This window comes from Chamaea fasciata, unplaced genomic scaffold, assembly GCF_029207755.1.
Source record: "Chamaea fasciata isolate MVZ Bird 193981 ecotype frontalis unplaced genomic scaffold, bChaFas1.0.hap1 SCAF_17, whole genome shotgun sequence".
NCBI lineage: Eukaryota > Metazoa > Chordata > Aves > Passeriformes > Sylviidae > Chamaea > Chamaea fasciata.
In genome coordinates, this window is record NW_027094102.1 from 3503511 (window position 1) to 3517470 (window position 13960).

Genomic DNA, 13960 nt, shown 5'->3' on the forward strand with positions numbered 1-13960 from the left:
CTGAGCTCCAGGAGCGTTCAGGGACAGGCTGGAATTGTCGGGGTGTCCGTGCATGGCAGGAGTTGGACTCTATGCTCTCTGTGGGGCACTTCCAAATCAGCACATTCCGATAACTGTCCGCTGACCAAACATTACCAGGAAGCTCTTGACAACTACAAAAACATCAGAATCAACACCTTATTCTATTCCAACCCACCACGTAGGCGCAGTATGAGAGCAGACCCTCGGAAAGCCCCGGCGGCTCAGCGCCGTGCCCGGAGCCTGCCCTGGCCGTGCCCGGCGCTCCCGCGGCACCGGCGCGTCCCCGCCCCGCGGAGCCGGGGCCGGGCCCGGGGCGGGGCGGCGCGGCCGGGCCGGGCAGGAAGATGGCGAACGTGCAGCTGGAGTTCCAGGCCAGCGCGGGCGAGGCGGACCCGCAGAGCCGCCCGCTGCTCGTGCTGGGGCAGCTGCACAACCTGCACCGCCTGCCCTGGGCGCAGCTGCGGGGGAAGCTGCAGCCGCGGGTCACCGAGGAGGTGAGGCCGCGCCGCGGGTCCGCGCCCCCTCAGAGCCCGGCGGGGCCCCCGCGCCGCGTGTCCGCCCGGCCCGGCGGCCTGGCGGTGCGGCCCCGGCCCGCGGGGACTGCGCGGCCCCGGGCCCGGCCCTGAGCGCCGCCGTGCCCCGGGAACCCCCCGCGCCGAGCCGGGCCGAGCCTGTTGCTGCGGCGGGGCCGCCCGGGCAGCCGCTCCCGCGGCCCTTGTGCCCACCCGCGGCCGGGGAAAGGCGCTTCGCCCTCTCGTAATTGAGCGCCGAGAGCCCCCTCCCCGCCCGCAGGCACTGCGGTGGGAGCCGCGGACCTGTTTGTTTAGCGGCGGTGACGGCTTGTGGTAGAACGATCAACGTTTTGCATTGCGGCTTTTAGGTCGCTGGATGTTTGGCAGGGGTTTTTATACGGGGCTCCCCAGTCTCTTAAGACAATATTTACCCTTCTTGGGTTTATTTGTTTTTAATTAAATGGCTATGTGAAATAATAATTCGGAGCTAGTAAATCAGTCCTCCTATTTATCACTAGGAAAACTGTGTCAAGTTAAGAAAGCTCTGAACCAGCCTGTGCACTAAACAGTGCGGGTTTAGATTGTAATTCATACGGCTTAAAGGAGATGCCTGTAATGGAAAGTACGTTTATATTTTCTGGGTAATGAACGGGTTTGTCAAATTTCCTGTTTCTTTTCACTCCAGAGGTTGATCCGCACAGTTTCTTTGTTTCCAACACCTCAACCCCTTGTCATTAAAAAGTGCCTAAGCACAGCAGGAGCGAGGTGGGAAGGAGAGTCCGGCGCGGCTCTTTGTCTTTAAATCCTCCGTTTCTCCGCAGATCTGGCAGTCTGCTCTGAGCACTCTGAACCCCAACCCCACGGACAGCTGTCCCCTGTACCTGAACTACGCCACGGTGGCCGCGCTGCCGTCCCGGGTCAGCCGGCACAACAGCCCGTCCGCCGCGCAGTTCATCACCCGCCTGGTCAGGAACTGCCTGCCGGGGGGCGTCAACAGATGCATTCTTGTAAGTGCCTCTTGAAACGCTCCTGGTGAAATGTCTGGCTGAGTGTTTTCTTGGCTTTTCCGGGCTGGAGCTGTCTCCAAGGAGACTGGACGTGGACAGGTTTGACTGATGTAATTACGCTGACATGAGTGGGTTTGCGCTGACATGTAGGCAAGGCCTGGCTGTAATGCCTCGTGCATGCTCAAGCACATCAGGAAGAGGAAATTAAGGCGGGATTCGTATGGAACATCTTCAGCCGGGAATGCCCATGCGAAATGAGCCATTAGTGGCGTTTTCCAAACTGGGATTCGGGGTGTCAGCACATGCGTCAGGAGACTGATGTAGCCTGAGTGGAGGCTGTTATGTCTGTATCACAGAACCCGTGAGAGGTGCCTTGCTTGTGCTGTTCAGTGAGTTTCAAAAGTCTTGATGCAAATAATGCTCCAGTGTGAGTCCTTTGCAGCACTAGCTCTTGGACTTCTTTGATCATCTTCTATACGAGCCTGGTGAATTTATTTGTTTCTGTGGGTTCTCCAGTTAATATCAGATTTGTGGGTTGTTGGAGAAGACTCATACAGTCGGTGTCAGTGACAAAATTTAGTAGTACACTTCACCTGGGAAATGTATTTGCAAGAGTAATAACTCCACTTAATTTTTACCCTTTGAAAATGTTTAGCTAAAACATCTTTCCATTGGTAATTTCCATAATGAACTTCAGAAAAATAATCTACCTGTTAACAAACTTTTGGGTTAATATTAGCCACATTCTCATGCAGTCTCTGTCTTCACACTCTCATATAATTTCTGTTTTTGTTACATTTGTTTTGAGCACATATTGGTGATTCCTGTGCCTTTTTTAAGCCTGATGTGTAGGCTAACCTGTGTTATTTATTACACAGGTTAGCCTACACTGTTACAGGTGTACAGGTGTTATAATTACACTGGTATAATTACAGCAGTCTCCAGCTCCTTTGTGAGGATGAACTAATTCCAGCAGTGTAATTCATTTCCATGTGGGAAATGAACTGGACCAGTTCACTGGGGCACTTTCACTCTGCCTCTCTGTCCGTGCAAAACACGATGAATGAGCTTGTCCTGACTCAGGGCTCGGTTATTTCCCACCACCTCCTTTTTTCCCCCGTTTTCCCCAGTAAAACCCCAGGTAGCAGATCCTTTTAGGTGCATCCTCGCCCCCCTGGTGCTGTGTGACACGTTTTGCTGCTGTTGCAGATGGTGTGTGAGCGCTCCGAAGTCTTTGCCTCGGCCTGTGCCCTGGCCAGGGCCTTCCCCCTGTTCACACATCGCTCCAGCGCTTCCAGACGCACGGAGAAGAAAACTGTGACCGTGGAATTCTTCCTGGTTGGCCAAAACAATGGACCCATGGAAGTGGCAACGCTCAAAGTAAGATTTTTGGGGGGGTTTTCTGCCATGTTTTCCTTCAGTCTGTTGCATGGGCAAGTGCATGTGTCTCAAGCTGCCACTGGAATAGGGGTTGTATAATTACCTTAGCTCAGGGTTCCTTGAAGTTGACCAGCTCACAGCATCTGGGAGTAGAAATACTGAACATACTGCTGCAGCAGAGTCTGAGGGTGTTACTCAGAATTTAGATTTCAGGGGTGAGAAACACCAAACAGCACAAAGAAAACGTCTCCTCTCTCACCTGTCTCACAGATGCAAACTCTGGTTTTAGCCATTAATATTGCACTGCCTTTTGTGGATGGGCTTCTTCACTTTTCTCCTACCCAGGCGGAAGCTCTGTGTGACTGCAGGTGAATATCACAGTGAAGTCACTAAAAGTCTCTTAACAGGGATCACATATGGCCTCTGCTATTTCTGTCTGATATACCTCTTTGGCTGAGTTGTTCTGGCAGAGCTGTGGCCAGAAACAAGACCCTAAGAAACAAAACAGCTTGGAGATGAGCTGTACATGACAGTGAATTGTGAAATATGTCCAAGTCATCTTTCAATGGCAGAAAATCAAAGGCTGTTTCCCTTGTTTGACTGTTACAGAGAGGAAGCTCCACATCAGGTAACTGTTGGCATGCCAGGTCATTCCTCTTCAAGATCCCTAAACTTAAAAGCTATTCCAAGTTAATCTGTGAGGGAACTCCCTGTTCAGTGCTCCAGGCTCTGTGCTTCAGTGCAGATGGATGCTTCCTTAGCTGATCAGTCAGTGAGGTTACAGAAATCCCTTAGAAGTTTTGGCAGTGGATTTGACAAAGGATATGGTGTTGCTGCCTTTGAAATCCACAGAATTACAGCTTTAGGGTATTTTTTTTTTTTAGTAACTTTCCCTCTGTGCTTCATCCTTACTCTGTGAACTGATTTGGCCCCAGAAAATGGTGCCAGCCCAGTTTTCAGCAAAGTGGCAAAGACAGGCGTGCTGAGAGTACAACTCTTGATCACTCCATTTTTCCATGTCCCAAATCAGAAAAAGCATAGCTGGTGTCAAAAATAGTTCCTTCAGATAGGTAGATTCCAAACCACTTGGGTTATTTTTAACTTAAAAACAAAGCTGCAATTATTTCTACCTCTCATTTTTCCCCTTGATGTCTATGCCAAAAATATTACTGGCTTCCTCTTAGCTGAGTTTGCGCCCCTTAAATTCAACCAGCACCAGACAGCTAATGCAGAGCATGGATGAGGCATGTGGTGGGACTTTTTTATCTAGACCTCTCCCTTGGCGTGCTGTATTTTACACCTACTGCATTGTACAGGGTATTTTATGGTGAGGACTAGCAGGGATTGTCAGAGCTTTACAAGGCACTTATTAAAGGCTGCCATTATCCAGGTTCTCTGGAGCACTCTGGAAATACAAACACAGGCACAGCTTATTTCTGGAAGTCATGCTGCTCCCCTGGGGCTTGGCCTTGGGGTTGGAGCACCTCCTTTTACCTGCATAGCCCTAGCAGGGAATCACTCCACACAGAGCTTGGCTCCTGCGGAGGTCCTTACCCCTTTAGGGACAGTAAAGCAATCAGAAGTAATTGCAGGGAATTGGGCAGCATTCCAAAGCAAGCCAAGGTTTAGGAGTGTGCTGGGATACAAATGTATGGAATCCTTAGGCTGGTCTGGCCAAGCCAAACTTCAGATCCCTCAGCACAAGTGAGTGTCCAACACCTCAGATTCCTGTGAAACCCATCTTGACTCACCCTTGTGCTGTGTGTGGTCCTCAGTGTAGCTGTGGCTACTGGAAAGCTTGCACAAAGTTTCCTTCCCCCAGGTCTTACAGCTTCAAGTTGTTAGTTCATGGGAGTTAAAAGTTGAAGCTTGATGTCTGGTGCCTTCGTGGTCCTTGTTTTGCCAGGAGGATCCTTCTGCAAGGAAACAGCTCTGGCTGCTTGACCATTTTGATTCTGTCCCCTCTTGCTTAGTTAAGTTTTTTGCTCAGTCAGTCAGGTGAGGGTCAGTCCATTTTGCCACAGAAATCGGGAAACCGTGCGTGTTTTACACAAACATGAAGTACTCCAGTTTCCCCATGGGCCTGCCATACAGAGCATCTCACAGCAGTAATCTTTATTGCCCTCCGCCACTCTGCGTGCCCTGTACAAACTCGGCAGTTTCCCGTGTTGCAGATTACACAATCCCTGCAGGTTTCCAACCCCAGCAGCCCGTAAGCTCATTGTGACTTCCTGAATTAGCTGCCTCTTATCTTTCTTTCCTCCACCTCACATTGCCTTCTTGGTCTCCCTTTGATAATAGAGAAAGATACTAATTTTGCAACAGCAGTTTGCTGGGTAAAGGAATACACAAAATGAAAGCACACAGAAAAATAAGTTGGACCCATACAGAAACTAATGGTTAGCCTGGCTGACACTGTTTAACTGTGCAGTGCCTGTGGTGGTGGCAGTTAAGCATTAACATGCTCCAGAGGCACCCCACAGGAGGTGTTGGCTGCAGAGGGATAAATGCAGAGCTGTGCCAGGGCCCAGCCCCTTCTCAGGTGTCACTTTGTGTTGGCAGTGCCTGGCCAGTGCCACCGAGGGCGTCCGGCTGGCCGCGCGCATCGTGGACACGCCCTGCAACGAGATGAACACCGACAGCTTCCTGGAGGTTGGTGATGCACCTGATCAGGGACAATTGCTCTTTGGGAGCCTGGAGGGCAGTAATCAAACCCAAGTGTTGCTGTCTGTCAGTGAAAGCTGTGCCAGCAGCGGGAGGAAAATCAAACCGGGGTGCTCAGGCTCTGCCTTTGGCCTTTCGTGTTTCGTAGAACTGTGCAAAGCTGGAAGGAAGGAGGCAGAGTTTGCAGCTTGGAGTAGGGCACTGGGGAGCTGAGAAAGTGAGTTCTTCACTTGGTCATGGCACTGAATCCTTGTCTTAAACCTGCTGGTGACCAGAGTTACTGAAATTACGGGACGGTTGACATATTTCCAGATGAGCTTTATCATAAAGATCTGGAAAGCTGTTGAGAATGAAATTATTCCTGTCCTATTACATCATGATCCAGTAGAGTGAACAGTTGTCCTTTACCTCAGAAGATTTCTTTTACTGGCAGAGCCTAAAGGTCAAATTTATATTTCATGCCATAGTAAGTCAAGGATGTGTCAGTGGAATTAGGCCATTGGAAAAGCAGCACCACTCCCAAAATTGTGAATGTTTGCATGTGTATGCATGCCGAAATCACAAAACCCCCATAACTGGGTACCCATTTGTGTGGAAAGTCACAAATGTGTCCTGATGATTGACTGACAGTGTCCTTTTTTCTGAATTATTAAGGAAATCAAAAAGGTTGGCAAGGATCTTGGGATTACTCCTACCATTATCCGAGATGAGGAGCTGAAAGAGAGAGGCTTTGGAGGTACATCTTGTTGAGTATTCTACTCTTTTCCTGGCAGATGACTGGAATGTTTTGCCATCTCCATTGTAATGTTTCATTTGCACGTTTTTGAAACTTTTTATTGCCCATAGTATTCCAAGAAAATACCCACAGGGGCTCCTCGTAGTCTTTGTTCCCCACAGGTTCAATTCTCTGTTTTCCAGGTATCTATGGAGTTGGAAAGGCAGCTCTGCATCCTCCAGCCCTGGCAGTTCTCAGTCACACTCCAGATGGTGCCACACAGACCATTGCCTGGGTGGGCAAAGGTATTGTGTATGACACTGGAGGACTCAGCATCAAGGGAAAGGTACAGAAGCACTTGTTCTGCTGCTGCCTTTGCTTACTCTCCTGTTTTCTGATGAAAGCAGTTCAGATAATGTCTGTAAGAAACAAAAGTACCTTTTTATTGAGTTAAATGCTTGATCTTTTGTCATCCGTAAGGGCACAAACTATCAGGGGAGAAGACCAAATGGGATCCAAGGACCACTACACAACAGCTCAATAGCAACATGATAATTTGCCCTGTAAATATTGCCTGCTGAAAGGCAGAAAGAAGAACAAAGATGTTTAATTTCTGGTTTCAAAGACAGAACCAGAACCCACTGCAGTTGGCCTCAGTGTGAAGCTTATAAACAACGTTTTTCGTTTTACCTTCCTAACAGTTTAGCAGCCCAGGTTTAATATTTTTCAGTTTCAAGACCAGATCCACCAATAAACAGAGGCTCATGTTCCTTGTCTGTGTTGTTGACAGCTGAGCACTGTCAAAACCACTCTCAGAAGCATCAGAAACACTGGCTGGTTCTAGCTGGCATTACTGTGAAATTCTCTTTCAAAGACAAAAAAAAAAAAAAAATTTCTATGGTTCTGTTTAAACAGACTACTATGCCTGGAATGAAACGAGACTGTGGTGGAGCAGCTGCTATTTTGGGTGCCTTCAAAGCCACTGTAAAGCAAGTAAGTAAAATGTGTTAATTGATATCGTGTATCCCAGCACTGCCAAGGAGCTTGGATATATTCCCAGAGGCAGAAGCCTGTCTAATCCTGAAGTTCTGACCTGCCTCTGCTCTTAGTGAGCTTGAGCCACTCTGCTCTTTCTCCTATTCCAGGAAAATATTTCACATCTCTACTGGGATCTTGAGAATTGTGAGAAATTCCTTGAGTGCTGACTTTTTTTTTTTTTTTTTAAGGATCTTCCTTGAATTTCAGAGTTTGTTCTGTGGACTGAGTGGTTTCTAGTTCCTTGAATCAGGTCTATACTTGAGTTATCCAGTGCTGATTTTGTTTAAGCTGTGGGATTTGGGGCAGCTGTTGTCACCTTAGCAAAGAAGGGGATGAGTGACTCTGGGATATGAAGTCTTTCTGTATTCCAAATCCTGTGCCAGGTCTAATATTAACCTGGTGGGGAAATAGCAGCTCTAGTGTCATCAGGAGCTGCTTGTTGGTTTGCTTCTGTGGTCAGAAAGTAGTGGGGGAGCTGAGAAGAAGCCAGGTATTGAAATACGAAGAATTCCAAATATTCCTATTGCACTTTAACTATGCAAACTGGGGAAAGGTGGCTGCTGCCAGTAAAACGCTGCCCTCTCCACAAATCCAGTGACTGAGTCTTGCTGACAGAGCAGCTATTGCCTCCAAGGAGTATCTAAAGTTCAAAAAATATTTACTGCTGCAGATTAATGCATAGATCTGATGGATGCTTTGTCCAGGGGCTGATCAGTGCCAAACTCCCATTTCTCAATAGTCTAGCTCTGTGCCTTGGCCCTAACAGCATGTTTGATGTGGAAAGATTGTAAACTTCACAGTTATCTGCTGAGAATTAAAATTGAAAACAGATTTGTGAGCTGCATCTCAGGCAGAAGAGCTACCTTGCATAACTAAATCCCTCAGAAAGTTTTGTCAGAGGTCTGCAAGGGACAAGAGCTGGACTGTGCTGCTTTGGGAGACTTTGGGATCACCATGGATGGGGAACATCCTTTCAGTGGTTCGGTCCTTGTTCCCAGAGTAGTTTCGTGTGTGACTGTCTGCACGGGGAGAAGTTCCATCCACAGCCCCAGTAGATGTGAGCACAAGTGATCTGTCAGTCCAAACACAGTTACTGCAACCGTGAATAAACTGCCAGAGATGTGTTTGGACAAACTGAGTCTGGAGAAATCTTTATATGCCTTTATGTGTAAAAATGAACGAATGAACTCACTGCTTAATTTTACAGTCTTGTGTGAGAAGACCTGTAAATCACATCCCTGCAGAAAATGTGTTCAGAGGGGCAGTGGGAAAAATCTGTTGTTACTGTTTCAAGGCTTTTTTTTTTTTTTTTAAATCCTTCTAAGAATAAAAGAAAGGTGGAAGAGGTTTCAGTGAGCTATGCTTTGTCACAGAGACTGAAGTGGGAAATGTGCGATGGATAGAAAGCTCAGTGGGAAGAGGGGCAGAGGTTATTTTCCGTCTTCATAAAATATCTGCCTGCATGCTGCTCAACATTTACACAACACGATTTTAAAAGGCTTTGGAGGGCAAAATTTAAAAAGTTATTTTTTCCTAGAAAGATGCATTTCCTCCACTGTGAGCTTTCCAACAGAAAGGAGAAGAGAAAAAACATTGACTTAAATTTTTGATTTCTTTCTTGTTAACACGATCCTGCATGTTAGCATAGTGAATCCTGCTGTTGAAGAGCTGCAAGGCAGAATGAGGTTCAGAAAAAGGCAACTGATACTGGAAATAGATTTTCACTTTCTGACAGTAGATTAACAACATGTGTCTCTTGGAGGAGAAGAATCCAGTGCAGTGCAGTGAGACTGTGAATAGTTGGGTCATGGAGGGAAGGTCCATCTCCAGCAATGCTGTTTGCCCACCAGCTGGGCTAGAAACTGGAATTCCTTTCTGCCTTCTAAATGCTGCCTGTTATTTTGAAAGGTTTTGATTGATGCCTTTGCCCTTTAGACTTCGGAATATCAGCTGATTCAGCAAACCCAGATTTCTTCAGCCGCAGACTTTTGTCAAGAGATTAAGACTGGCCCAGGTTTTCCCCCAGAATTTGATGTTGTTAAGGTTAACTATCCCAGTTAAGGAGGAACAATGTTTTCATTTGTTAAATGCCGCTGACTCCCTGTGCGTTCCTAGAATCCCTCCACACAATACAGCTGCTGTATAAATAACAGAATCATCATCCATTTTGAAATACCATCCATAACCACATAAGCACTTGACTTTAAAGCAAAATTAAAACATTATGAGATAAACCAGAATAGATGAGGCTAAGGAAAAAACAAAAATCCCAGGTTAAAAATGCTGTGTGCCTCCCAGCAAAAATGACACATTTTTAAAAACCCAACTAACACCCACCCACCTGTGCAAAAAACCCCACCAGATTTCCTTTGAAAAATGTAGCATTGCTGTCAAGAAATCGTAATCCCTCACTGATTCCAGTCCCAATAAATCAGCTTGATGTGAATCAAAAGCCATTTCTCCCCTCTGGTTGTTACAGGGGTTTAAGGACAATCTTCATGCTGTTTTTTGTCTGGCTGAGAACGCAGTGGGACCGCGTGCAACGAGACCTGATGACATTCATGTTCTTTACTCTGGAAAGTAAGATTGTATCTATCCCTTTCCCATAAACAGAACAAATACAATTTTTCTGTTAATCTGAGAGCCGTGCAGATTGTGAAGCTGTCCCTAAATCAGCCTCCCTAAATACTGATAATTGCATTTCAGACATCCATAGGAATGAGTTTTAAGCGTGCTTAGATTTTCCTGTGGGGTATGTAAATACACATCAAAATACATGTATATCATGAGCTGCACTTCCCTTAAAGCACTCAGTTTTTGTAGTAGAACCAGTTTTCTGTGTCCATCTGCAGCTGCACCATGTGGCAAAGCAGCAAAGACAGGCCACCAATGGATCAGAATCTCTTTTAAGGACAGATGTTACTTCTTTGGCAGTAATTTGTAGAATCCCAGCTAGGTTCTGGGACATTAAGATAGATATATATGTATAATGCAATAAGATGTATTACTTGTTTCTGATAAAAAATGCAGGCTCAACATGCAGAGCCTGCCACGAGGGCAGTGCTGTCATTTCCCTTTTCCTTGTGTGCTCTGTCTGGGTCACTGGAGCTGGGGAACAGCAGCCCTACAGACTTGCAGAGTCAAATGAGAGAAGCATATGAGGTCTGAGGCTGCTCTCTGAAGGGTTCTAATCCAGACAGGTGAGTCCTGATTCCATCCTGGGGCACTCCAGTGTGACATGGCCTCTCTTCCTCCCAGAACTGTGGAAATCAATAACACTGATGCAGAAGGTCGCCTGATCCTGGCTGATGGAGTCGCTTACGCCTGCAAAGACCTTGGAGCTGATATCATTCTGGACATGGCCACTCTTACTGGAGCTCAGGTACAACATTTTACAGTTATAACTCAGTTTCTTTTCTGGTCTTTGTGCAGCTTTTTTGCTTTTGCATATTTAAGTTAAAAGGGGTGTTCTGGTGACAGCAGCAGCTGATGTAAGCGGGCCAGCGCTCCATGTTTGCAATTCAATTTATAATTACTGGAGCTGATTTGTTAGTAGTGATCAGGATTTTCTTGTCCATGAAATGGCATACACAGGGTGGTACGAGGGTACAAATTTAACACCATTATTTTCTAGCACCTGTTCCTGTTTTATACAAGGTTATGTTGATGAGCAGTGGTGGAAGATGACTTCTTCCTGATTTTGTCCTTTACCTCACCAGGGAATTGCTACAGGAAAATACCATGCTGCTGTCCTTACCAATAATGAAGAGTGGGAAAAGGCTTGTGTTAAAGCTGGCAGGAACTGTGGAGACCTGGTGCATCCTCTGGTGTACTGCCCTGAGCTGCACTTCAGTGAATTTACCTCTGCTGTAGCTGATATGAAGAACTCTGTAGCAGTAAGATTTATTTTTTCTTACTTACATAAAAATGGGGGTTTTCTAGACAGTGAGCTGGCCTGCTGAAAGCTCTTCATGGGAGCACCTTTTAGAAATGGCCCATATTGTCCTTCGGGGTCTTTCACCTGGGGCTCTGCAGGCTCTCAGTTTTAAACAGGATGATCTGCTGCAAAGGTATTTTTGGGCTGCTTGCCTTTTAAACATGGCCCTAAATGAATGCTGAATTCCTGGATGGAGACCTTTTGGGAAATCAAGATGGGCATTCCTCAGATCATACATCACCAGCAGAGAAAGTATCTGGGAGTGCAGAAATCAGGAAACTGAGGATGGAATTGCTGCAGCTGCTTTTGCTGCATTTGAGAGTTGCAGTGTGCAGTGGGGTTCCAAAAGCACTGCAGACAGGAGTGTGGGCAGGAGAGGAATTGAGCTGGGCCACACTGCTGCTAGGGACTAAGTCAAGGATTTACAGAAAAGTTGGTTTGTAAGATTGTTTTGGGCCATTTGTGGAACTGTCTTCCCTCTAGGCAGAATGAACCATTTACATTTTCTTTGCTTGCGAGACCAACTCTTATTTTCGTCGACAAATGAATTTTTATTTACTCAACAACTCTTTTATTTTTACTGCTCCCACAGGACCGAGACAATACCCCAAGCTCCTGTGCTGGGCTCTTCATTGCCTCTCACATCGGCTTCGACTGGCCTGGGGTGTGGGTGCACGTCGACATCGCTGCCCCCGTGCATGCTGTGAGTGTTCCTGCCCCTCCCTGGGCACACAGGCTGGGGAAACACACCTGCTGCTGCCTGCAGCAGCTCTGGGGTTGTGTCCATCCAGTTCAGAGTGACAGAAATAGGTGGGGAAGGCTCCTTTAGAAAAGCACTGACTCGTCTCTCCTGCGAGTTTCTTGGTTTGGTGGTTTCATCTGTTCGTATTTTTCGTGTTGGTTTGAAAATATTCTAACAGCCACTTTAATCAGTGACATCTTTATCATTGTGAGCATTGACAACTTGCCTGGTCTCTGTTCATGGCAATAATCCCAGCCTTCCATTTTCAACCATGTTGTTTTAAGATGATTGACCAGAACTGATCATCCTTCCAAAAATACGTTCCCTCTTGGAGATTTCCTCTCCTCCCTTTGATGGAACTTGTGTATATTCTTTTGTTTTTTTCCTAAAAACCAAGCCAATTCACTCCACTTGCTTCTTTTTTTTTTTTTTTAACCCCAGTTTATTCAGCTCATATTCCAAATCCATGCTCAGGCCGGGTGGGAGATCCCCTGCCCTGAACGACGCTGGCCTCTCTCCACCCACAAGTCAGTGGGAGCTCTGTTCTCATGTGTTGGCTTAATCCAGCTGGCACAGATTCCAGTGGCAGCGAGGATTCAGCAGCACAGAGCCGGGCTTGGCTGTGGCTGCTGACCACCACAGCTCTCGTTGGATGAGCAGCCAAATCAAAACCTCCCCAAATCCTACAAGTGTGAACTGAGCGGTTTTGGTTTGTTCCAGGGCGAGCGAGCTACTGGCTATGGCGTGGCTTTGTTGCTGTCCCTGTTTGGAGGGGCCTCTGAAGACCCTTTGCTGAACCTGGTGTCTCCCCTGGGGTGCAATGGGGACTCTCCCCCTGAAGAGATGGAGAGGGACTCCAAGAGACGGCGCCTGGTTTGACGTGCCCCGCGCCTGCTCTGGGGTTACCTCACTTTGCACTGATCTGTTCTCAAGCAATGAAATGTCACACGTCAGAAATCGCCCGTTTTCCTTTTTTTTTTTTTTTTTTTTTTACTATCATGATAAGATGTATTACTTGTTTCTGATAAAAAACAGCCTGATGTATTGTTTAGTTTGGGGGTTTTTTTTGGTTTTTTTTTTTAAATTATTGGTGCACACAGTTGCTGAACAATATCAGTGGTGCAGAGTCCAGGCTCAACTAACTGTATCAGGAAGAGGCCACGTCCTCCTTTGAGCTCCTCACAAAACCTAACTAAGTGCATTAATGCATGAGAAGCTCCCTCTAGTCTGAAGAAGCAACTGCAGCTATTGCTTACAAAGCCTTCTGAACTACTTATTATATGTGAGGTTTTATCAAACATTTCTGCAGGCCCCACTTCATCTCAGAGCACAGGACAAGGGAAAAAACTCTGTAGACTTGGCTTATTCAGAGACAATTTAGCTTCGCAGCAAAGGAGATGAGATGAGAAAAGGCCTATAGTTTTAATAAGGTGCTGTTTCCGCATGTTTTAATGTTCTTCTGACCAGTAAAATCAGCAAGAAGGGTTCAGAACATATCTCTTAATGTAATTGTTTCACATACAAATTACGGAATGTATTCATGTTAAATGAGGAAAACAATAGAGGGACTGTGATTGAGTAAAATCGGTTTACAAAGCGGAGTGGCTTCTTGCCACTTAATAAATTTATTATTATTAAAGAAGCTTACATATCCCATGTGGTGTTCTGTGGTGTTATTTACATCTCTGAGAACACTGAGTGCTCCAAAACTTTGTGTACGACATCATTACCCTGTTCACATTCCTTTTCCCAGCACTCAGAGCTGAGAGGGGAACAGCTTGCAGCGAGTGCTTTGGGGCAGTTCTGCAGAACTTTGTGATTCACTTCATTTGCTTCAGCAGCAGTCAGGGATGCTCGGTGTGAGTTTCTGTGCAAGCCACAGGGAGCTTCCAGGCCCTGACTTGGCTGGGACTGCCACAGGAAGTGACTGGTCCCAGCTGATGT

The 13960-nt window shown here is 46.6% G+C and overlaps 1 protein-coding gene across 1 annotated transcript; it reads left to right on the forward strand.

Annotated features, from left to right (window-relative positions):
* The first annotated feature begins 361 nt into the window (after positions 1-361).
* On the forward strand, positions 362-13670 carry NPEPL1 (aminopeptidase like 1). Its single transcript, XM_066199014.1, has 12 exons — positions 362-515; positions 1355-1540; positions 2750-2920; positions 5483-5572; positions 6239-6320; positions 6503-6645; positions 7215-7292; positions 9817-9917; positions 10596-10719; positions 11057-11233; positions 11867-11977; positions 12737-13670. The coding sequence occupies exons 1-12, from the start codon at positions 366-368 to the stop codon at positions 12893-12895; spliced, it is 1572 nt and encodes a 523-aa protein (XP_066055111.1). The 5' UTR covers positions 362-365; the 3' UTR covers positions 12896-13670.
* Positions 13671-13960: the final 290 nt, after the last annotated feature.

Bases quoted from the DNA above. Each gene is read 5' to 3' on its own strand.
- NPEPL1 (XM_066199014.1), top strand. From the start codon at position 366: ATGGCGAACGTGCAGCTGGAGTTCCAGGCCAGCGCGGGCGAGGCGGAC. The intron at 6,646-7,214 runs GTACAGAAGCAC...CTGTTTAAACAG, and splicing joins GACTCAGCATCAAGGGAAAG to ACTACTATGCCTGGAATGAA. The intron at 7,293-9,816 runs GTAAGTAAAATG...TGGTTGTTACAG, and splicing joins TCAAAGCCACTGTAAAGCAA to GGGTTTAAGGACAATCTTCA.